The 24,266-nt window shown below is 48.9% G+C and overlaps 2 protein-coding genes across 2 annotated transcripts in view; both read left to right on the forward strand.

The window, feature by feature from the left end:
• Positions 1-332: 332 nt before the first annotated feature.
• On the forward strand, positions 333-4,730 carry LOC307208891 (uncharacterized protein). Its single transcript, XM_079963918.1, has 2 exons — positions 333-812; positions 3,199-4,730. Exon 2 carries the CDS (start codon positions 3,255-3,257, stop codon positions 4,275-4,277), a length of 1,023 nt encoding a protein of 340 aa, XP_079820044.1. The 5' UTR covers positions 333-812; positions 3,199-3,254; the 3' UTR covers positions 4,278-4,730.
• A 706-nt stretch (positions 4,731-5,436) lies between these two features.
• Positions 5,437-24,266, forward strand: part of LOC307210924 (kyphoscoliosis peptidase-like) — a 41,227-nt gene continuing 22,397 nt past the window's right edge. Inside the window, exons 1-2 of the mRNA XM_079967129.1 lie at positions 5,437-5,460; positions 22,151-22,336. The gene's annotated coding sequence lies outside the window, so the exon portion shown is untranslated. The remainder of the gene's footprint in view (positions 5,461-22,150; positions 22,337-24,266) is intronic.

A 24,266-nucleotide genomic window follows, 5' to 3' on the forward strand; every position in this document is an offset into this window, starting at 1 on the left:
ACCACCACCACCACCTTCTTGGGGGTAAGAAACTGGGCTGTGCGCAGGCACTGTTTGGAAGCATCCGCGGCTGCATACACACGCCATACGTTCAAATCCAATCTCCCCGCAAAAAAACCTACAATTCCCAGTACTACAGTTCCCAGGGTTCTTGAGGAGGCGCGGGGAGCGCGCTTCAGACGTCGCGACGCGCCCGCGGCAGCTGAATGAATGGGGCGAGGTATCCACGGCTGCGGCCACCAGATGGCTCTCGCTATTGCAGGCGCCCGCCGTCCCGCTCTCCTTCCTTGCTTTCTCCACTCTCGCTTTTGAGGTGGGGCTTCCCAGGTTAGGCGATTATGCTGCTTCCTGTCACCACTCCTCTGCCACACGGCGACCCCCAAACCCGAGCAGCGCAGCGCATCGACGGCTGCGCCTCCGCCTCGGATGGAAGCGATCGTGCGCGCTGGAGAGGAGGAGGAGGAGGAGAAGCCTTGATCTCGCCGCCGCCGCCGCCGCACCTGCGCTGCGCCGAGGCGCTGCTGCGCTCCTTGATGCCCGGGCCAAGGAGCAAGGCGCCGCCCCGATCGCCTGCCTTCTTCCAGCCCAGCCCCTTGCGGGATCGATGCCTGGAGGATTGCCGCCTCTGCAGGGCTCTCGCCCGGAGCTTTCCTTCCACCAGCTCCAGGCACCGATCCGCTGACGGCGCCGGCGAAAGGGGCCCGCCCACAGCAGGACGGGAGAAAGGGAAAGGCATCGCAGAAAAGCGAAAGCCACGCCTTGTCCCTTTCGACCGGTTCAAGTCCCTCTCTCCCTTCGCGGAGGCTGTCAGAGTAAGCGCGGCTTCTCTCTCCCCGTCTGGGCTGCGTCTCATTCACAACAGTGTGCTGAATGCAGAGGGAAAGGGCACCTCTCTGCTCTGTCCCCAGGCGCAGCGTCAAGTTCAGACTCTGAGAGGGTCGCTGTGCCTTTAAGAGTTGCACGGAAGGCAGAAGTCCGTCAGGTGCAGCTCTCTCCCCACCCCGCACGCGGGAGCAGCTGCTGCATCTGGTGGAATTATCCCTTCTGCGGGGCTGTTAAAGGGGCAGGAGCCTTTCCCGGCTTGGGTACCCTGCACAGAAGTGGCAGCCCTGGCAGTGGCAGTGGCGTGGACCAGATGGCATCGGGTCAGGGTCAAAGGAGGGGAAAGAGTTGGTTGATCGTGGAGTACAGCTGCCACCAGTTTTATTTAGGCTGGCCTCAACCAGAGCCAGGGCTTTTTTCGCTGTGGCTCCAATCTGGTGGAACGCTCTGCCACAAGAGACTAGGGCCCTGCGGGACTTGACATCTTTCCACAGGGCCTGCAAGACAGAGCTGTTCCACCAGGCCTTTGGCCAAGGCACAGTCTGACCCCCTCCTTTGGCAATCTTCACAGAACTCTAGCCCAATGGTTGCCATTAATTTGATTTGAACTGATTTTATAATGAACTGAATTTAGAATGTTGTATTCTTTTACTGTTGTTAGTCGCTCTGAGCCCGGCTTTGGCTGGGGAGGGCGGGATATAAATAAAATATTATTATTATTATTATTATTAGTCCCTTCCAAAACCCCTCTGTCTTTCACAGTTTCTGTGATGGGCAGATGTCAAAGCAGATGAATGCCAATGGCTAGGGCCATAGCTCAGAGCATATACTTGCATGCAGATGGCCCCAGCTTCAGTCCTCAGGTAGGGCTGGGAAAGACTGGGAGACTCTGGAGAGCCGTCTGCCAGTCAGAGTAGACAATACGCAGCTAGAATGGACCGATGGAATAAGATAGTTTCCTACTATGTGGCAGAAAATTGTGCCCATTGGATTCCTGCCTGACATGCAACTGCAGAATGCGCAGGAGCTGGATTTTGTGTGTGTGCTCTTTTAAATAAAAGGGGTAACCTTCCTATAAATGTCCAGTAAGGTCAAAGTGGGAAAGGCTTTGCTGAAGAAATGGGCTCGAGAAAAAGACAGTTTTAAGGTGCAGATGTGAGATTGAGATGGAGAACATTGTGGCCCGCTCAATGTTATGGAACCTCAACTCTCATCATTCATTTTCCCCCTTCATTTCTTTCTTTGTACTTTTCAAGTTTATACATTTCACTAATTTTATGCATTTCACTAATTTTATGCATTTCACTAATTTAACCATCATTTTGACATTTCAAAACTTCACTTCCTTCCCCCTCTTTCTGCGGTTCCCTAAATTAGTTTTTAATATCTTCTGTCTATCCAAGTTAACTTAATTCACTCATTTATTCATCTTCCTTAAATATATACTCTTATGAAACGGCAGGTTATTACAACAATCCTGTCAATGTTTTTAACTGTTTACAATTTATCTGTAAATATTTCAATAAATCATTTCCATTCTTTTGCAAAACCCCCCCAAAAAAAAGAAGAATAAAATTGTTATCTTGATTTCTTATTCTTCCGTTAAGTTTCACCATTTCTGCCTATTGCATAAGTTTCCGTATCCATTCTTCCTTTTGCTGGGACTTCTGCTTCTTTCCATTTTGGGGCGAGTAACATTCTTGCCGCTGTAGTAGCATACATGAATAAGTTTCTATACATTTTAGGTAGTACTGTTCCTATAGCTCCCATCATCCCTAACACCATTGATAACTGCTGGCTGATGGGAGATGGGGTCCCAGAACATCTAGAGGGGAGTAGGTTCTTAATAATAATAATAATAATAATAATAATAATAATAATACTACAGTGGTACCTCTGGTTAAGTACTTAATTCGTCCCGGAGGTCCGTTCTTAACCTGAAACTGTTCTTAACCTGAAGAACCACTTTAGCTAATGGGGCCTCCAGCTGCCGCCGCGCCACCGGAGCACGATTTCTGTTCTCATCCTGAAGCAAAGTTCTTAACCTGAAGCACTATTTCTGGGTTAGCGGAGTCTGTAATCTGAAGTGCATGTAACCTGAAGCGTCTGTAACCAGAGGTACCACTATAATAATAATAATAATAATAATAATAATAATAATAATAATAATAATTATTATTATTATTATTATTATTTTATTATTTATACCTCGCCCATTTGGCTGGGTTTCCCCAGCCACTCTGAGTGGCTTCCAACAAAGTATTAAAATACAGTGGTCTGTTAAACATTAAAAGCATCCCTAAAGCTCCATCCCTGATGCGTGCCATAGGCAACATGTGAACAGCTCTCTCTCTCGCTCTCTGTTTATCTGAACAGGTGATGGGACTACAAGAGTGACTCTAGGGGGACTGTTCCAGTGAAACCTAAGTGAGATGCCTCCCAAAAGATCAAAAGGGAAAACGCCTCAGACCTCAGGTCAGAATAGGCGGCCGAAGGGTCGTCGGGCGTCGGATGACCAGGAGCATAGCCGCCTCCTGTTGGAGGGAAAGGGGGCTGGCCCCCCTGATAAGAAAGCGAGGAAGCGCAAAGGCCTCGCTGCCCCGCAGAGGACCTACTCTGGAGAGAACCCCAACATCTGCACCGAGTGCGGACAGACCTTTGCGCAGAGCTCGGACCTGCTCAACCACCAGAGGATCCACACGGGCGAGAAGCCCTTCAGGTGCCTGGACTGCGGGAAGATGTTCAGCGTGAGCTCCAACCTGAGCCGCCACCAGAGGATCCACACGGGCGAGAAGCCCTACCTGTGCTCCGAGTGCGGGAAGAGCTTCACCGACAAGTCGACTTTGGTCCAGCATGTCCGGACGCACACCGGCGAGAAGCCCTACCAGTGCATCGACTGCGGGAAGACCTTCAGCCGCAGCTCCCACCACAAGCGCCACCTGAAGAGCCCGCCGGGCAAGCAGCCGGGCAAATGTAGCCACCCGGAGAGCTCCCCCACCGACAAGGCTTCGCTTCCGGGCAAAGCCAAGAAGGCCAGGGCCTCGAAGAAGCAGAACTCCCCCTTCGAAATCCCCCACACGTGCGCAGAGTGCTGGCAGAGCTTCAACCAGACCTCGGACCTGGTCAAGCACATGCGCATCCACACCGGGGAGAAGCCCTTTGAGTGCAACCACTGCGGGAAGTGCTTCAACGTCAGCTCCAACCTGATCCGCCACAAGAGGATCCACACGGGCGAGAAGCCCTACACCTGCTCCGACTGCGGGAAGAGCTTCACCGACAAGTCCACCCTCACGCAGCACAACCGCATCCACACAGGCGAGAAGCCCTACACCTGCTCCGACTGCGGCAAAAGCTTCAGCCGCAGCTCCCATCACAAGAGGCACCAGCGGATTCACGCCGGAGAGAACCCCGTCTCTTTCCTGCCCTTGTGGCCTTACCCTAACCAAATGTACTGATGGTGACTCTTAACCACGCCTGCGTGTCGTTTGGCGGACAAGATTTTTTTGGTGGGATCTCTGGCCCGGCTGCACCCCAACTGTGACTTTGCAGCACCTGTTTTTTGTTATCGCCTTCACTTGCTCCTGCAGTGGCAGATCACCAGATCCACCCTGGCCGGCCAAGCAGATCCCTGACATTCCACAATAGAACTGAGAGCGAACTTGAACCCCCAGCTCTCCCAACTCAGAAATCTGTCTTGAGTAATTTGGTGGATGTCATTGGAGCTCGTTCATAAGGGCTTTTCTTTCCTACTTCTCTTCCGCAAAGGACCACCTGCTATTGGGTGCTTCCTTTAAAATACCCTCTTTTATTTAATATCATCTAAGATGTGCAGGTTATAGGTTTTTTTAAATATAAAAAACTCAGTTAATAGCAATATTATTGCAATGTAATAAACAAGTCACGATGCATGTGGTTTTCGTATTTATAACCAGCGTTACAGTTCTGAACAGGAAGCGTCTTGTTGTTGAGCTTATTAAGAGTGTAGGAAGTAGATGAAGAATTTCTGCAAAGTGATTCACTTACAGTGCCCTCTTACACATGTCTTTCTCCCCACCCCAATAGAGCTCAATGGGACTTACTCTGCGCAAAGTGTGCGTTAACGTTGATGCTTTAATGCTTAAGTGACTTTGAGTTGTTGGCATCCATCTGTCTCGAGAAGCAATGGAGTGCACCTCCGAGGTGTGTGTGTATGTGAAGTCAAACAGCTGTCTTAGCAGCACCAAAGTGGCTGCCCGGAGGCGCAAGCCTGAGCAGTGTGTCTGGCGGTCATGGGCTGCCCAGATAACAAGACTCCCAGTCTCTCGGCCCCGCTGATGTTCTCCAAAGGAAAGCAGAGCAATATGTTGGGCAACAGCTTGGCCGCAGGCAGCGGTGGAGCAAGCCAATTGGGGGACTGGGGTGGAGGGTGTGTCTTGTGCCCTGGGGCGGGACCAGCCGCCCGAGGGGGTGGGGCCAGCCAGGGCAGGACGTTCTGTGGGGCCTCCGAGGAGTCTGCCTGCCTCCTTCCGCTCAGTCGCCCTACAGCTGAGGAAGAGGTGGCAGGTGGACCATTTGGGGCAGCGCAGAGCCTCCAGGCGCCCAAGTCACTGCGTCACTCCCCAGAGAGACGTGTGGCTCGGGCACGCTGAAGACCCTACGGTGAGTGCCGCCCGGCATTTTGTCACCCCCCTCAGTGGTGACACCCAGGGTGGCCCGCCCCCACCGCACCCCCCTTCCTCCGCCCTTGGCTGCAGGAGTTGCCGGAAGGAAGGCTCCATCCAGTCTCTCCACTCTGGATTTGTTCAGGGTTTACTCCTTAGCCTTTTCTTCTTCTGAAGATGTCCCACAAGGCAGCGGAGGTTTAGGATCAAGAGTTTTCCTTCCCCTAGAAGGGCTACCTTCTTGGGTTGATGAGCCCCATGTGCTCCTCACTTCCCTTTGCGGCGGTTCTCAACCTGTGGGTCCCCAGATGTTGTTGGACTACAACTCCCATCATCCCTGTGCTCTGGCCTTGCTAGCTAGGGGTGATGGGAGTTGTAGTTCAACAACATCTGGGGACCCACAGGTTGAGAAAGGCCGCTTTACAGCATGTGCAGAAACCGCCGTCTTGACCGTGGCACCCACTCTTGGTCTCGTCTGCTCAATTTGCCAGAGCCTTGTCTTCGCCCGCAGGGGAAGTCCCTCACTCACCAGTCTTGAGGATAACCCAGCGCCTCAGTCTGAGGACTGTCTTGCAGGTGGGGCAGACACAGGGTGTGTCACATGCCAGAGCTGGTCTCTTGCCTTCCAGTATCTGCTGCTGCCTGAGGCAGCTGCCTCCGTCTGCCTACTGTAGGCTTGGCCCTGTTCCGCTTTTATGTGGATAGAGGGGGCAGGGAGAGATGTATGTGTAGGAAACTGCTGTTTGCACGGCTGAAATGCGTTTACTTCCCCACCCACTCTTGTCTCTGCTCCTGCCTCTGGGGAGATGGCCCGTGGGGGAATGCTACCCTCAGGTTGAAAAAGCCCCCTCCCCACCTACCACCTGCGCAGGAACAAAAGGGACTGAGAAGAAATGGCTGCATGTGGGGGGAACACTTTGGAGTGGAACCGAAAGTGGATAATAGTTTCAGTTTTGTGCCACCATCAAACTGCTAAGGAAAGTTTGTTCCTTCTAATCCTGTCTTTGCAGAGCATTTGTTATTGTGGAAATAGCACTGTGTTCCTCAGCTATAGCAACAGGGATGCCCCACAGCAATAAGGTGAGGTGATGGGGAGTGGGCGAGGGGGTAGGAAATAGGTTATAAAAAAACCCTTCCTTGTGCAAAGTTTCACGAGTATGGAAATTCTCCTGGATTAGGGACGACGGCCTGGCTGATAGATTCTCCCTCTGAAAGGTTCGGGCTGCACACCTTCCCAAGCGAGAACTGCTTTATTAAGATTTCCTGGACAAAAATCAGACTGACAAAAAAAATCACAGATGATTGTGATCTGAATACCTGTTGTCCCCTTAGGATCTGGCATCTCCTTATTTATTTTTACCTCCATTATTGGAGCACAAACTTGCATCATTATTTTTTAAAGAATGCAAACCAAAAGCAGATACTACCGCTGGATCTCTCCTCCAGGAGTGTTTCTGGCTTCCTACCCTATCTATAATCCCATTACTGTTTTTAGGGTAGGATTTGCCTGGCCACTGGCCAGTTCTCCATTGGAGCACATTGAAAGGGTCTCGGAAATGTAAGTTGTCCTTTGGTTCCCTCTGCCACCAGCAGGGTCATATTCATGTCATTGTTCATTGCATTTCTATTCCACCATTCTGCTAAGGAGCTCATGGCAGTGGACATAGTTCTTCTCCCCACTGTATCCTCACAACAACCCTGTAAGGTAGGTTAGGCTGAGAGGCAGTGACTGGTCCAAGGTCACCCTGAGAGCTTCATGGCAGAGTGGGGATTTGAACCCCAGTCTCCCAGGTCCTAGTCCGACACACTAACCATTACCCCACACTGGCTTTCATAATCACCTTGTCGCCCATATACATGGTACAATCTCTGGTTACCAGAATGCTCTCAACTACACGCAAAGAGTAGAATTCATTACTGCTTGTCTCGTTGAGTAACCCTTGGTAAGCGTCCAGTTAAACACCATTTAAAAGGGGCTATAAACACCTTCTTTCTTTTTCAAATTTAAACAAATGAACAAAAAGTGAAGAGTCTCCAAAAATGGAAAGATGCAGCACACCAGATAGGGTGCTCAAACCTGTGTTTTGCAGAATAATATTTATTTACAGTACAGTGAGTACTTCCTGGGTGTCTCTTGTGTTTATGAAACTACTTAAAAGGTAAAGGGACCGCTGACCGTTGGGTCCAGTCACGGACGAATCTGGGGTTGTGGCGCTCATCTCGCTTTATTGGCTGAGGGAGCTGGCGTACATCTTCTGGGTCATGTGGCCAGAATGACTAAGCCTCTTCTGGCGAACCAGAGCAGCGCACGGAAACGCTGTTTACCTTCCTGCTGCAGCGGTACCTATTTATCTACTTGCACTTTGACATGCTTTCGAACTGCTAGGTTGGCAGGAGCTGTGACCGAGCAACGGGAGCTCACCCCATCGAGGGGATTCGAACCGCCGGCCTTCTGATCGGCAAGTCCTAGGCTCCAATTTCTCCAGGGACATGGTTTGGTGTTTGAACGGAACGCAGAACCTCTTGCGCCCAGGGCTTTTCCGCACTTAACATTTATAGTGGTATAGTTGCCGTTTGAGCAATAAGCCTGACTTATGCGGGTATCAACAAAGCAAATCCCGGAGGAATGAGATGCAATGATGTCCCCAGAAAACATCAGATTAAGACTGATATTAGCAATAATTTCTACTTCCCCTGAATACAGGGATGACACTACAGGAACAAGGATGTGCAGCTGGCAATGTGCGTTGGGATAATGGTAGTGTTTCCAAGTCCCCCAAAGGAAGTACAAGATGCCCCCAGTTATATCCTACTGAATAACAGAGAACCCCAGCACCTTCGCCCAGGCAGGGCGATTCTTGCTGATTCTTGCTTTAGATAGGGGCTGCTGGGAAAGGAGCTTCATTTTAATGTAATGGAAAGCCATAAACCTTGACAATAATAAACCACAATGTGGATGCTTGGGTACGCAGCCTGTTTCCTTCTCCCTTTGAGCAAACAGGTGAACAAACAAGGGATAACTAACTTCACCTGGCATCTGAATCTGAATTCTGATGGCTACGTTCACTATTGTTCTGAATACCAGGTGCTAGAAATGGCAGGAGGGAAGAGCGCTGTTGCTCCCAAAGGCAGGCCAGGTGGGCCCTGGGCCTGATATACAGTGGTACCCCAGGTTAAGTACTTAATTCGTTCCGGAGGTCCATACTTAACCTGAAACTGTTCTTAACCTGAAGCAACACTTTAGCTAATGGGGCCTCCTGCTGCTGCCACACCGCAGGAGCACGATTTCTGTTCTCATCCTGAAGCAAAGTTCTTAACCCAAGGTACTATTTCTGGGTTAGCAGAGTCTGTAACCTGAAGCGTCTGTAACCTGAAGCGTCCTTCTGCAAAGAATGATAATAGATGCATGCATGTGGGTACACACACTCAGCTCTAAGGTCCAAGCTATTTATTTTCCCCACCCAAACATTAGACAGGTTTTCTTTTGTACAGTGGTACCTCGGGTTACATACGCTTCAGGTTACATACGCTTCAGGTTACAGACTTCGCTAACCCAGAAATAGTGCTTCAGGTTAAGAACTTTGCTTCAGGATGAGAACAGAAATTGGGCTCTGGTGGCGAGGCGGAAGCAGGAGGCCCCATTAGCTAAAGTGGTTCTTCAGGTTAAGAACAGTTTCAGGTTAAGAACGGACCTCCGGAACGAATTAAGTACTTAACCCGAGGTACCACTGTACTAAACAGTCCACCAGCCCACTGACTGCACAGCTCTCAGGCACCAGCCCATTCATTCCTGTCCCTTGAGCTTCCTGCTCCTCCCCTGTTATGTACTGAGTCAAATAGGATCCAAACTGCAGCAGTCTGATTGGTCCTAGAACAATAGGATCCGAAAGGCAGCAGTCTGATTGGTCCTAGAACAATAGGATTCAGAATGCAGCAGTCTGATTGGTCCTAGAACAATGCAGCAGTATGATTGGTTGGCAGGAACCACCCAATCATGCTCCAGATTGAAGTGAATCCACAACCTGATTGGCTTACAGTAGAATTCTGGAATTAGCCAATCATGTGCAGCCCATTGTGTAAATAATGTATATAAAGCAGATACTTTGAGGGGACATTCATTCCTCCTCACCACTATGAGCTGAATAAAGAGCATGAAATCACTTGCGACTCTGAGTATATTTCATCCCCTTTGCCCCAGGGTCTTTATTTAACACGCCTGAGTTGGATAAGGCCACAAGGACAGGAAAGAGACGGGGTTCTCTTTGGCGTGAATCCGCTGGTGCCTCTTGTGATGGGATTGGGGGTCTTGAGAGCAGAGGAAGCAAGCTTCCTGGTGGCCTGGGCACCTTTGCTTCTCCTGGCGGCCCTGGAAACACGGCCGGTGTCGCCGAACCAGTTGAACTGGGCCTTCTGCTTTTCCAGTGGGGGCCTCAGCTGACACTTCTGGTGGGAACTGTGGCTGAGCATCTTGCTGCAGTCAATGCACTGGCAGGGCTCGATCTCCACCCGGGTCCTGTGGAGCTGGGCCAAAACCAATTTGCTTGAAAAGCTCTCCCCGCACTCTGCACAAGCACAGGGGTCCTCAGGCCTGTGTTTTTGCTGGTGCCTACTCAGACTTGAAGGGACGCAGGTGGCGCTGTGGGTTAAAGCCTCAGCGCCTAGGGCTTGCCGATCGAAAGGTCGGCGGTTCGAATCCCTGCGGCAGGGTGCGCTCCCGCTGCTCGGTCCCAGCGCCTGCCAACCTAGCAGTTCGAAAGCACCTCCGGGTGCAAGTAGATAAATAGGGACCGCTTACCAGCGGGAAGGTAAACGGCGTTTCTGTGTGCGGCTCTGGCTCGCCAGAGCAGCGATGTCACGCTGGCCACGTGACCCGGAAGTGTCTCCGGACAGCGCTGGCCCCTGGCCTCTTAAGTGAGATGGGCGCACAACCCCAGAGTCTGTCAAGACTGGCCCGTACGGGCAGGGGTACCTTTACCTTTACCTTTTACTCAGACTTGAGGGACATGGGTGGCGCTGTGGGTTAAACCACAGAGCCTAGGACTTGCCAATCAGAAGGTCGGTGGTTTGAAACCCCGTGACGGGGTGAGCTCCCGTTGCTCGGTCCCAGCTCCTGCAAACCTAGCAGTTCAAAAGCACGGCAAAGTGCAAGTAGATAAATAGGTATCGCTCTGGTGGGAAGGTAAACGGTGTTTCCGTGCGCTGCTCTTGTTCGCCAGAAGCGGCTTAGTCATGCTGGCCACATGACCCGGAAGCTGTACGCCGGCTCCCTCGGCCAGTAAAGCGAGATGAGCACCGCAACCCCAGAGTTGGCCACGACTGGACCTAATGGTCAGGGGTCCCTTTACCTTTTTCAGACTTGAGCTCCTGCAGAAGCTCTTCCCACACTCAAGGCACCGACAAGGCTTTTCTCTCTTGCGAGTTCTTTTGTGTTTAGTCAGATTGGAACACTTTGAGAAGCTTTTCCTGTATTCGGTGCCGCCGTTGGGCTGCTGTTTGCTGTAGGCCTTCTGAGGCATGGTGGGAACCTCCTGCTTATTTACCCTGTTGCCATAGTTCTGTCGCTGCACTTCCACTTTATTCTTCAAGGACTTCCTCAGCACAGGTGTCTGAGAGATGCTGCTCCAGGTCCTTCTTGGAGACATCTCTGATGGCTTACCTCAGTGTCAAGGTGCTAATCGTTTGCTGGCTTCTTCACTGAACAGGAGATGATGGAGCTCACTGCCTGTATTTGGAAGATGAACCACAAGAAACAGATATAGCTGGCCAAAGAGCAACAGATACAAGTCATTATTTAGCTGTTGTGGGACTCTGCTTCCCATCAGCCATTGGTCAGGGGTGATGGAGACATGGAATGTCCAAATACATTCTAGATTTGACTGCGGCTCCCATCATCCCTGACCACTGGCCGTGCTGGCTGGGGCTGATGGGAGCATGGATGGCCACTCAGGTCACCCATCCCTGTAATTAACAAAATGGGACCTGCTCAACAACATTAAGAGTTGTGAGGTGTTAAAAACAAACAGACAGTCTGTACCACATAGGACTGCAGCCTGAAGATTAAATTTTGGGAAGCTCCCTGTGCAAAAATCTCCTTGTGAGCAGAAATCTATCACAACAGCAGGGGGCCTTCTCAGTGGTGGCCTGTGGAATGCCCTCCCACCAGATGTCAAGGAAATAAACAACTACAGTGGTACCTCGGGTTAAGTTACAGGGAACCAGGCAGAGGGCTTTCTTGGTGGTGGCGCCTGCCCTGTGGAACGCCCTCCCACCAGATGTCAAGGAAATAAACAACTATCTGTCTTACAGTGGTACCTCATGTTAAGAACTTAATTCGTTCCGGAGGTCCATTCTTAACCTGAAACTGTTCTTAACCTGAAGCACCACTTTAGCTAATGGGGCCTCCCGCTGCCACCGTACGATTTCTGTTCTCATCCTGAAGCAAAGTTCTTAACCTGAGGTACCATTTCTGGGTTAGCGGAGTCTGTAACCTGAAGTGTCTGTAACCTGAAGCATATGTAACCCGAGGTACCACTGTATCTGACTTTTAGAAGACACCTGAAGGCAGCCCTGTTTAGTTTTTTTAATGTTTGATGTTTTATTCTGTTTTTAATCTGTTGGGAGCCTCCCAGAGTAGCTGGGGAAACGCAGTTGGATGGGCAGGGTATGTATGTATAAATCATCATCATCATCATCATCATCATCTTAATAATCTTTCTCCATTTTGACCTGCAGGGGCAGCATTCAAGAGGCCCCCCCTGCAGCGAGGTGTAGTAGAGTCTGCTCTAGTACTAGTCCCATCTCCTTCTGTTTCATAGGCCGGCCGGCCTGGTTTGTGGCCACTTTTTGGCTGCTGGTGTCAGGAGACTGCCATTGGAACAGGGAAGGGAGGCAGAGGGGCAGTTGGCTTACAGGGAACCTCCGAAAATCTTGAGAAGCAGTTCCTCTTCCTGTGGTGGGGAAAGCCACACCTCCAGTGGGGAAGAGGGAGAGGGACCAGAGGATGCTGCTGGGAGCCTTGGCACCACTCCTTGCCAAGCCGGCAAGGAGGGAAGCATGCTTCTTCAGTCACCCACCTTGTGCAGAGGTGTGAAATGCAAGGAAGGAAGGAAAAGGCTGTGGGGTGACTAAGCTCTTATGGGGAAACGACCCCTCCCGGATTCTGCTAGCGATTGAGGCAGACATGAACTGATGGCTCTGCACTGTAAATAGTTTTGCACCAAAATAAAACCTGTTAAAGACAGGTCGGAGTCCTGCCTGGTTACTCACGAACAACCGCCACTGGCCTGGCGGATGTGACGGATCACAGTTGCATTCACCTCTCAATATCTGTTTCTATCTGCTACTAGGCACTGCAATCACCCCCCCTCCCCACCATAATACAGGGTTTGCAAGGCATAAGGGGTTTAGCCTAAGGTTCAGCAGGAGCAGTCTCCCCTTCCTAAGTAAGTTTTTTTTAAAGAGAGCTTCCTTTCCTGTTGCTGTCGCTTCCTTTGAGGACTCATGGAGGAGAAGACTATTGATGGTTACTGTGGCGATCATACAGGGTCCCCGGACATTTGACAGCTGATTGACCCTGTGCCACCACTGGATTGCTTTTTCCGCTGCCACCACCCCGTATCTCACGGGGACACACGGAGTCCAGTCAGTTGTTAACATTAACAAATAATCAAGTTTATTTTTTAAATGCAGGAACAAGCTTATGGTTACAGTTAATTTTTCTTGGCAGTTTCTTAATCTTAGTTCCTAACAACTTCAAACTGATTATCCCCAACTATCTATCTGACTCCACCCAACAATTCCTCTCACTCTCTCACAATACACTGCCTATTCCTCCCTCTTCCTTCTCCAATTCCCAAACCTCAACTGACTTTCAAAACCTCCCACTCTAACTTTTACTCCCCCTTGCATTCCCACTGGCCAATCACATTCTCACTCATTTAACCCTTTCCTAATGACCCACCTAGGAGGCAAACGCCACAGTTACATTAATCCGAAAGTATAGCTCTGGATTCCAGTGGCCGGATATTGCAGGAATCATGGAACTGTAAAGTTGGAAGGGACCCTGAGCATCATCTAGCCCAACCCCTGGCAATGCAGGAATCTCAACATGCGGTCCCCCATCCAGTTTGAAACCATACCAGACCCTGCTTAGCGTTGCAAATGCGCTAGTGGTTTTATCGCTGCACCAGGAGAGAGTTCCCTTGGTCTCAGGTCCTGCTTGCAGCATCCCCTCTGGAATCTGGCTGGCCACTGAGAGAGCAGGATGCTGGACTAGACAAGCCACTGGCCTGATCCAGCACTGCTCTTCTTAACCTCCTTATTCTCCTTTATCATTTGCTATCTCAGCCACTTCTTCTTCTTCTTGCAACGGCAGGCAGGGAGACTCTGAGCCCCAGGACCATTTCAGCAGGCAGGGCAAACAGCTGTATGATGGAAGAGAAGATTCATTCGCTTGCTTAGCCCCAGATCCCTTACAGCCTTTCCTGCGCAGTTTAGAGCACATTTGAGAGAAACCCTAGTTTTGCAACTTCCCTCCTCACACCCACCTCGGGATCTCTCCAGCAAAAGCCACTTCTTGAAGCGGACATAGAAAGGTGGGGGACTTCTTGACTCAGGAAGTTCAATTCTTGATATCCCGGTCAAGGGAAAAGGAGAGAGAGAGGCGGGGGACATAGAGAGTGGTCTCCCCCCTTTTCCCTTCCATCATCAGAGACCTCTAGTGGTCACACAGTTTGGGAAAAAGCATTTCTCTCCACCCGACAGCAGCACACACAACTCTTTCCACCAGTATAGACCAGAGATTGTCTTATACGAAGTTTATTTTATTTTTACATTCTGGCAGTGGCCCTCCAAGGTTTATTCCACCTCTACCTGAAGATGCCATTGGGATTTCAACCTGGGGTTCAACTATCTGACTTTTAGAAGCAGTGGCGTAGCGTGGGGGGTGCAGGGGGGGCCGGCCGCACTGGGCGCAACATCTGGGGGTTAGGGTTAGGGGGCGCAAATCCACGGGTTAGGGGGTGCAAATTACTTGCCTTGCCCCGGGTGCTGACAACCCACGCTACGCCACTGTTTAGAAGACATCTGAAGGCAGCCCTGTTTAGGGAAGCTTTTAATATTTGATGAATAACTGTATTTTAATATTTTGCTGGAAGCCACTCAGAGTGGCTGGGGAAACCCAGTCAGGTGGGTGGGGAATGAATGAATGAATGAATAAATAAATATTATTATTCTGCAGGCCAAGCAGATGTGGCATCTGGGCCTTAATCTAGCCCACGTCTCAACGTTCTCCAACTTAACTTTCTATGCCAGTGTTCAGTTTGGCAAGTTGCGAAGGGAAAATGTGTGCCTCTGAGCATGTGCAGATGGTTCTTGGGGTATCCGCAAAAGCGACTTCATATAAGAATGGCAGCACTTTAAAGCAGCCTTAAGTGTGGACACTATTTACCCCGCCCCCCGAATTAACCATGGGGTGAACCACCTTTACCCGTTGTTCTCAGTGCCGAAGAATTCTGTGTAACAGGAAAGTGTGCATATTCCGAGAGAACATGCCCTAGTAAAAGAAATGTATGCCATTGATCCAGTTATGATAATAATAATAATAAGACAGGGGCAGAAATGTGATTAGAGTCAGGTAGAGTCACTCAAAATTTTCCTCATTTAATGGAATCTGTGAGCTCAGGAATGAAGATGTGGGTAAAGTCTGAATTCAGTGGAGATTGTTCTTTCTACAAAAGCATGTGTAACTCGTAAGATCTGCAGCATTAGTGGCTGAATGAAGGATTTTGGCACACAGCAGAAATGGGGATCTTATGGTCCTCTTATGGCTGGGGATTTGGAGCCTAACAACAACATAGTCCCCATCCCTGCAGAATACAAAATTCAGGATAAGCAGATCAAGGGGGGGGAAAGACAGCGTCTGTCGCCTGTGTTTGTTCAGATGATAACCATATTGCGGTTATGGTTTATTTATATATTGCTTTTAGGTCCAAAGTCCCCCGAAGTGGCGAAGAGCAGACTAACAGAAAATAAGTATACAGTCAAACCTCGGTTGTCAAACGTAATCCATTCCAGAAGCCCGTTCAGCTTCTGAAATGTTCAACAACTGAGGCTTCCGATTGGCTGCAGGAACTTAATGCACTCAAGCGGAAGCTGCGTCGGATGTTCGGCTTCCAAAAAATGTTCAGAAATCGAAACACCTACTTCTGGGTTTTTGGCGTTCGGGAGCCGGAACATTCCAAAATGGAGGTGTTTGGGAACCGAGGTTTGACTGTACAGTGGTACCTCGGTTTAAGAACAGTCTTGTTTAAGAATGATTTGGTTTACAAACTCCGCAGAACAGGAAGTAGTGTCCCAGTTTGCGAACTTTTCCTCGGTCTAAGAACGGAATCTGAATGGTGGAAGGGCACCAGCAACAGGAGGCTTCATTAGGGAAAGTGTGCCTTGGTTTAAGAATGGTTTCGGTTTAAGAACGGACTTCTGGAATGGATTAATTTCGTAAACCGAGGTGCCACTATACAACAAAAGCACAATAGATACAACAAATCACTCAAGGTAATACAAAATAGCACAATCACAAAATACCCACCAATCGTTCTGGACACGTTATCGTGAATTGCGTTTAGGCTCTCCTCAGCATTCCAACTCTCACCTGGAAGAGAGATTCATTTTTTTCTTTCTCTCTCTTTCACCGCTGTCTATCACCTAGGAGCAAATCTGTCTACAACCCACAAGAAGTGCCCTCTTCTTGGCCTTTTCCCTTATGGGGTACCCAAGAGCCCATATAGAATCCTTTTGTAGGTTCTCTATTGGCAGGAGAAAAGAACAGAGGCCAACCAGAGAATATTGAGAAGCAAAGCAGCTAGTGAGCCTAATCTTTATTAACTGTTGCAACAGGGTGCTCACAAACCACACGCTGGGGGCAGGAGGGACCCCGAACCATGCGCGTATGCCCTTATATAGACTTTTGAACTGCCTACCCTGTAGCCCAAGACCACCCCTCCATAAAGCATACATACATCAGAGAAGGGGTGGACTACAACAGAAATCTGAGTGTGTTGTTTTTATCCTGTCTGCCAGGTTACCTGATTGGACTACCTGGGCATCCTGGCCACTCTTTTGTTATGATAACTACTCAATTTCTGAATCCAGGTCACAGGCTCACCCTATTCATATCTTAAATGTGCCCTTGAGACAGGATTTGTAAGCAAAGAGACAATGGGGAGGCTCCCCATTTCCTTAAACCTTGCAGAGAAATATTTGAGGTCATTTGGGAGAGACAAAATGGTTTCAGGACTTTTTCCTGTACAGTGGTACCTCTGGATACGAACTGGATTCATTCCGGAGCCCCGTTCGCATCCTGAAGTAAACAGAACTCACGTCTGCGTGTGCGCGGGTCGTGATTCGCCACTTCCGCGCATGTGCGTGATGGCATTTTTGACTGCGCATGCGTGAACGACGAAACCCGGAAGTAACATTTTCCATTACTTCCGGGTCGCCGCGGAGCGCAACCCAAAAGCGCTCAACCTGAAGCAACTTCAACCTGAGGTACAACTGTACTGTTTCAGACATGCGGTTTATAAATTTATGTTTGTGTTTGCTCGGTACGTTTATTTTATATCTTAGACCTTATAATTCTCATAGCAGGAGAAACCCAAAGGGGTTACTTCCTTTTGGGGTCTCTCCTTTCAGGACTGCCCAGTTGTGGCTGACACACTATCAATTGTGGCCTCCAAATACCATATTTTTCACTCTATAAGACGCACCAGACCACAAGACGCATCTAGTTTTTGGAGGAGGAAAACAAGTAAAAAAATATTCTGAATCTCAGAAGCCAGAACAGCAAGACGGATCGCTGCTGTCAGAGCTGCCCAAGGTCCCAGCTCACAGAGGACCAACGCCAGGTCGTGGTTATATACAAAAGTCTTTATTGAAGTTCAGTTTCCATTCCAAAGCCGTAGCGCGCAGCTCTACGTCTTAAACCCTAGACCGCCGAAGCTCCGTCTGAGTCTCCTCCCCCTAGACACCAGTTTAAGACTCTAGCCTTACTCCACCTCTTCCGTTGTTCTTTCCTCCTCTGGGTCCGTCTGCCCGCCGGGGTGTTGCCCTTTCTGGACTCTTCTGATGCTGAAGAGTCCCCGGATTCTTCCCCCTGCCTCCGGCGTGCTTTAGGACCTGGCTCCCAATCCGAGCTCCCTGCTGTCCCGCGCGCCTGTACATTTGAACTTGGCGCGCGCGCCCACCCGGCCACCTTCCTCCTGACCGTTACACTGCTCCTGTCACTGCTTCCCCCTTCGGGGGGGCCAGCTGGATCTGACTTCCCCTCCGTTCCCTCACTCAGCGATAGGGGCGTGGTCAGCCCTGACTCATCTTCTCTCCCCACTGGAGGGGAAGCCTGCCCTGACACATGGGACTCCTCCCCCCCCCGCTACGCTCTGGTGGGGAAACTGGTCTCAATCTCCAGCTGCTGCTTTGGGAGTCGCTGCTGGCCCCTAGCTTCTGGTGCGTCCCTCCCGGGACCCCCCTTGCCCTGGCCATCGGAGCCCCCTTCTGTGAATCTTCCGATTCGCTGGAGAGGCTCATGGAATCTCTCGGGCCACTGTCATCTTCCCCTACGCTGCCCTCAGATTCTTCCCCTTCGCTCTCCATCTCCCCTCTTCCCTGTGCTTCTGCTCCTGAGCCCCTGACAGCTGCGCAGTGAAAGCAGCAATCCCTCTTGCTGTTCTGGCTTCTGTGATAGCTATGCAGCCTGCACTCACTCCATAAGACGCACACACATTTCCCCTTACTATTTAGAAGGGAGAAAGTGAGTCTTATAGAGCAAAAAAATACAGTAAATAGCTTTCCCTGCTGCTGTGTTGTGGATACGTATGCCATCAAAACCTGGAAATTCTGTGGACCTCCCAACATTTTACAGCCCATTTGCATTGCCTTCATTCACGCTAGCTAAGGAAAGGCAGGTTATTGTGGGAGAAGGACAGGATCATGGAGTTACGGGGAAGAGAAGCTGACAAGGCCGTCCTTGTGGTGCCGGCAGATGGCTTGCTATTATCTTCCACGAAATGCTGCAACCTTGGGATTGTTTTCTATCCTCTAGTACAGATTCTCAGAAGATGCCTTAATTGCCATCACAGTTCCCAGAAGGGGCACCCTGTAATTTCTGACACCCTAGTAGAACACCCTCTAATTTTAAAGCACGGCATCATTTGTTCTGCCAGTGAGTTATACGCAGTCTTCCACCCCCAATATTCATAGCTACAGCCCCCTATTCCAATTATCCTGTTTTGTTTAATTAACCTAATGACTTGAACGCTGAGCCGATTAACTGGGCGTTCACCATACAAGTTTGCTAAACGGGCTTCATTAACTTCTTCAGTAAGACACTTTCGCAGACTCAAAACAACAGGTTAACCACACATCCATAAATGAGAATGAAGGTGACCACAAGAACAAGCTCAAGGGTGGAATCTTAGCTCCAGCCCATAATATCTGGAGATAGTCAATTAGTAGTCAATTACGTTTTACTCAGAGTAGACCTGCTGAAATCGGTAAGACCCAATTTAGTCATGCTCATTAATTTCAATGGATTTGCTCTGAGTAAAAGCTGGGCCCCACCTGGACTATACATTTAAAGCAGTGTTATACCACTTTAGGGACGCGGGTGGCGCTGTGGGTTAAACTACAGAGCCTAGGACTTGCCGATCAGAAGGTTGGCAGTTCAGACAGGGTGAGCTCCCGTTGCTCGGTCCCTGCTCCTGTCCACCTAGCAGTTCGAAAGCACGTCAAAGTGCAAGTATATAAATAGGTACCGCTCCGGCGGGAAGGTAAACGGCGTTTCCATGTGCTGCTCTGGTTCGCCAGAAGCGGCTTAGTCATGTTGGCCACATGACCCAGAAGCTGTCTGCGGACAAACGGCGGCTCCCACGGCCAGCAAAGTGAGATAAGCGCCGTAACCCCAGAGTCGGCCACGACTGGACCTAATGGTCAGGGGTCCCTTTACCTTTACCTTTATACTACTTTAAACAGTCATGGTGTCCCGCAAAGTACTGTTGCATGGCACCCCAATCTCTGAGAGGCACAGAATTCCAGGGGTTCCAGGTGCTTATCCAGGGTTTGGTTTCCTTGGAATGAGGGACAGTGAAGAGTGTGGTGCCTTAATGATTCATGGTTTATTTTAAGGTTACCAGATTCCCCCCCCCCAAAGAATAAAAAAAATATTAAAAAGAAAAGAAGAAGTAATATCTTCTCTTCTGTGGTCTCCTCTGTCGCACAGCCTTCCTCTGGGCCCCGGCCTGCTCTCTTGGAGCGCTAGCTGCCGTGGAGTAGCCTCGGGTCGGACCTGAGTTCGGTCACATGTCCTTGCCCTCCCAGTGCACTCCTACCTCTTCTCCTCAGCAGCGGCGGTAGCGGCGCAACCAGATCGGGGCTCCCTTCTTTTTTCTCCTTCCTCTTTCTCTCTCTTCCTTCTCCTTCTCCCTGCATTGGCTCTGGGGTTTTTCCTGGCCCTGGAGCGCTACTGGGCAGTCAGCCGGGTGGCCAGGAGCTCTCGCTCCCGGCTCAATTTGGGTCACGGACGGGAGTCAGCAGTTCCCCCAGTTGACGCGCCAGGCGTCCCCAGTTCCCCCTTGGCCGAGGCAGCGGCAGTCTCAGCAGCCCAGATCCAGCCTGGTAGCGCAGTTGGCCCTGGCTGGCTTCAGGAGCTGCTCGCTGCTGTGGCACCCGCCATTTTGCCTCACCAGAAGTCCCCATATGATGCGTCTTGTGCCGTTGAACCAATCACACAACATTCATTCCCTACTAATAAATCTGCAACACTTAAAATATAAATCCGGGGACATTAAATCTGGGGACATTCCAGGGACGGATTTTGTCCGGGGACAGATTTGTAAATCCGGGGACTGTCCCTGGGAAACGGGGACGTCCGGTAACCATAGTTTATTTACACATATACAGTGGTACCTTGGGTTACATACGCTTCAGGTTACAGACTACGCTAACCCAGAAATAGTACCTTGGGTTAAGAAACTTTGTTTCAGGATGAGAACAGGATGAGAACAGAAATCGTGCTCCGGTGGCGCAGTGGCAGCAGGAGGCCCCATTAGCTAAAGTGGCACTTCAGGTTAAGAACAGTTTCAGGTTAAGAACGAACCTCCGGAACGAATGAAGTACTTAACCCGAGGTACCACTGTATATGGGACGCGAGTGGCGCTGTGGTTTAAACCACAGAGCCTAGGACTTGCCGATCACAAGGTTGGCAGTTCGAATCCCTGCGACGGGGTGAGCTCCCGTTGCTCGGTCCCTGCTCCTGCCAACCTAGCAGTTTGAAAGTACATCAAAGTGCAAGTAGATAAATAGGTACCGCTCTGGCGGGAAGGTAAATATAAGGGCAGGCACACCTTTGTTTGGGGTCCTCCTCCTTTCCTGCATGTGAGGGGAGTACCCTGTTGCAAGAGATCAATAAAGATCAGGCTTACTAGCTGCTTTGCTTCTCAATATTCTCTGGTTGGCCTCTGTTATTTTCTCCTACCAATAGGGAACCCACGTAAGGACTCTATATGGGCTCTTGGATACCCCATAAGGGAAGAAGCGCAGATTTTGTTTACAACAAAGCAAAACAAGGTAGAGCTTCAGGCCCCACTATATTGGGCCCCCCAAAAAAAATTTAAAGGGAAAAAAACCTGGATTTACATTTCCAAAATACAAGATAAAAAACAAATGAAATAAAACCAGCAGACAGCAACAGTGTTTTGTGTTGTGTAGGCTCCTATTTGTTATGTGCAGATGGCTTTAGATACCTATTAGGTTCATAAATTACCATACAGTGGTACCTCAGGTTAAGTACTTAATTCATTCTGGAGGTCCGTTCTTAACCTGAATCTGTTCTTTACCTGAAGCACCACTTTAGCTAATGGGGCCTCCTGCTGCTGCCACACCGCCGGAGCCCGATTTCTGTTCTTATCCTGAAGCAAAGTTCTTAACCTGAAACACTATTTCTGGGTTAGCGGAGTGTGTAACCTGAAGTGTATGTAACCCGAGGTACCACTGTATAGCATTTATTCAACACAAAAAACAGCGGCAATTTGTTGTTGACAAAGGACAGCTGGACATATAAAGGGCCCCATTTCCTTCAGTAGCTTTAGGGCCTCATCAAACCTAAATCCAGCCCTGCATACCCCCCCACCCCCTTATGTAAAAAGAAAACACGGACACGTGAATGTAGACTATGAACGACAACAATCCAGCTGGGAGAAGTTTATAATATTATGCCTTTGTGCAGAAAAGCGGACAGAGGAAAGTTTTTCTGCCCCTCTCTTAACACTTGTGAACTTGTGAACACCAACGAAGCTGGAAGATGGATTCAAAGTTAACAGAAGATTCTGTTGGAAGATTTGGGACACATAAAAGAAAATACTTATTTATGTAGTGTACAGTTTACTATGGAACTTGCTCCACAGGAGCCACCAATTTGGATGACTTTAAAAGAGGATGAGACATATTCAGGGAGGAGAGGGCTTTTGGGTGCTTTGAGCCAGGATGGCTAGGCTTTGCCTTCACATTGGAGACACTTGCTGTATCTGTGGTTCCCCCCGCAGGGAACTTGGACGCACTCCAGCGCTGCTCTGCTCAAACACCTTCTGTTTTGACTTCATGGGTGCATTTGCTGCTAAGGCTTATCCTCTAACGCCAAGGTCTCAAGGAGGGGTTGGTGGTGATGGTAAGCTGAGATGAAGCCACGCTCCTCCCTCCTCTCTTCACTTTCGCTCTTCATTCCCGGCTGGAAGCACTGAACTGTTCGTCCTGCTACGTTGGTGCTTTTTCTCCAGAGTTGAAAAACAATCACCTGGACGTCTCCGCTGAGCATCTACTACGAAGAGGTAAGCAGAGCATCTTTCATTCGTTCCTGTTTCTTAGAAAGAGGGTTTGGGAAAAGAAAGAACCAGCTGGGTCCAGGAACTTTCTTATGATTGGGAACTGCTAAGTTTTGCAGGCTGGAATTCTAAGATAGTCAGCAGGCAGGAGCTCGTTCCAAGAACGATCCCTGGAGGTAACACAGAGCAACAATTTAGCACACCTCTCTATTTCATGAGGTCAGCGTGAGCAAGTGAAATGTTGAGGGCTAGTAACTTGCAGGCTTTTTTTTTTTTGCTAAGTTACATTAGACACCAGACCAGGGTGGATTTGATTTAAATCATGATTTAAATCACTAGTCAGTAAGACTTGATTTAAAACCAGAGGCTCACGATGTCAGGTTCCTACTGGAAGACCGGACAAATGCTAGAACATTAGCAGTGGCAAAGTTTTTATCGGTGGTTGCAAGAACAAATGATCCCTATATTCTAAACAAAATGCTTGTTTAACCTGGAGGAAGGCTGTATAAATTGTGTATTGCTTTGTAATGATTTGTTGGGTCTCTGGACCGTAATAAAGATTGATTGATTGATGATGATGATTTAAATCTTTTTTTTTTTTTTTTTTTTACAGAAAGACTCATTCTTGGTGGTATAATCTTAACATTTACAACCAGATGAAGGTTTCATTTTTGGAATAATAAATTTTCAGAGTAGTTTTTACAGTTATATCAAAAATTAGTGATTTGGTTATACAGTGGTACCTCGGGTTACATACGCTTCAGGTTATATACGCTTCAGGTTACAGACTCTGCTAACCCAGAAATAGTACCTCGGGTTAAGAAATTTGCTTCAGGATGAGAACAGAAATTGTGTTCCAGCAGCGCGGTGGCAGCAGGAGGCTCCATTAGCTAAAGTGGTGCTTCAGGTTTAGAACAGTTTCATGTTAAGAACGGACCTCCGGAACGAATTAAGTACTTAACCTGAGGTACCACTGTACTATTAGAAATACAAAGACAGGTAATTATGAAATTATTGTTTATATTTGGGCAACTTTTCTGCTGTACTTTATTGGAAGGAGAAAAAAAAATCATTTCTTTAATAAGAATTTAAACAATTTATTTAACTAAAACAATAACATTATGGCATATGTATCCATGTTTGTTAACTGATGTGCTTAAACGATTAAAAAAACCAAAACTTAGACTGAGTTTTAGCATACATGAAAAACCTAAAATAAATCCTTATTTCCTGATGAATAGCCTTTGGACTATACAGTGGTACCTCGGATTACAGACGCTTAAGGTTACAGACTCCGCTAACCCAGAAATAGTACCTCGGGTTGAAAACTTTGCTTCAGGATGAGAACAGAAATTGTGCAGCTGCATCGCAGTGGCAGCAGGAGGCGCCATAGGCTAAAGTGGTGCTTCAGGTTAATAACAGTTTCAGGTTAAGAACGGACCTCCAGAACGAATTAAGTACTTAACCCGAGGTACCACTGTAATGTAATTTAAATAGAAAACTATCTTTAGAAAGATTTTTCCTCCAAAAGCATTTTATTTTAAAAATCTGATTTAAATAAAAAAAAATCTGATTTAAATAAAAAAAATCTGATTTAAATAAAAAAAATCTGATTTTAATTTTAAAAAATCTCATTGAATTTTATCCACCCAGCACCAGACAGTGGCTGAATGCATCTGAATGCATAGAGAACACACAGACAGGCAAACTGCTTTCCTAACTATATAGCAGATACATACATGGGATGTGCTTCAAGAGGCGCTGTTTCCCCCTCAATGAATGTGGATGCTGGATGTGAGCCAATGTATAGAATCATAGAACTGCAGAGTCCAACCCTCTGCAGTGCAAGAATACGCAGCTGTCACGTATGGGGATCGGACCTGTGAACTTGGTGTCATCAGCACGACGCTCTAACCAACTGAGCTGCAAGGTTTCC

The sequence above is a fragment of the Podarcis cretensis genome, assembly GCF_951804945.1.
Source record: "Podarcis cretensis genome assembly, chromosome: 2".
Classification (NCBI taxonomy): Eukaryota; Metazoa; Chordata; class Lepidosauria; order Squamata; family Lacertidae; genus Podarcis; species Podarcis cretensis.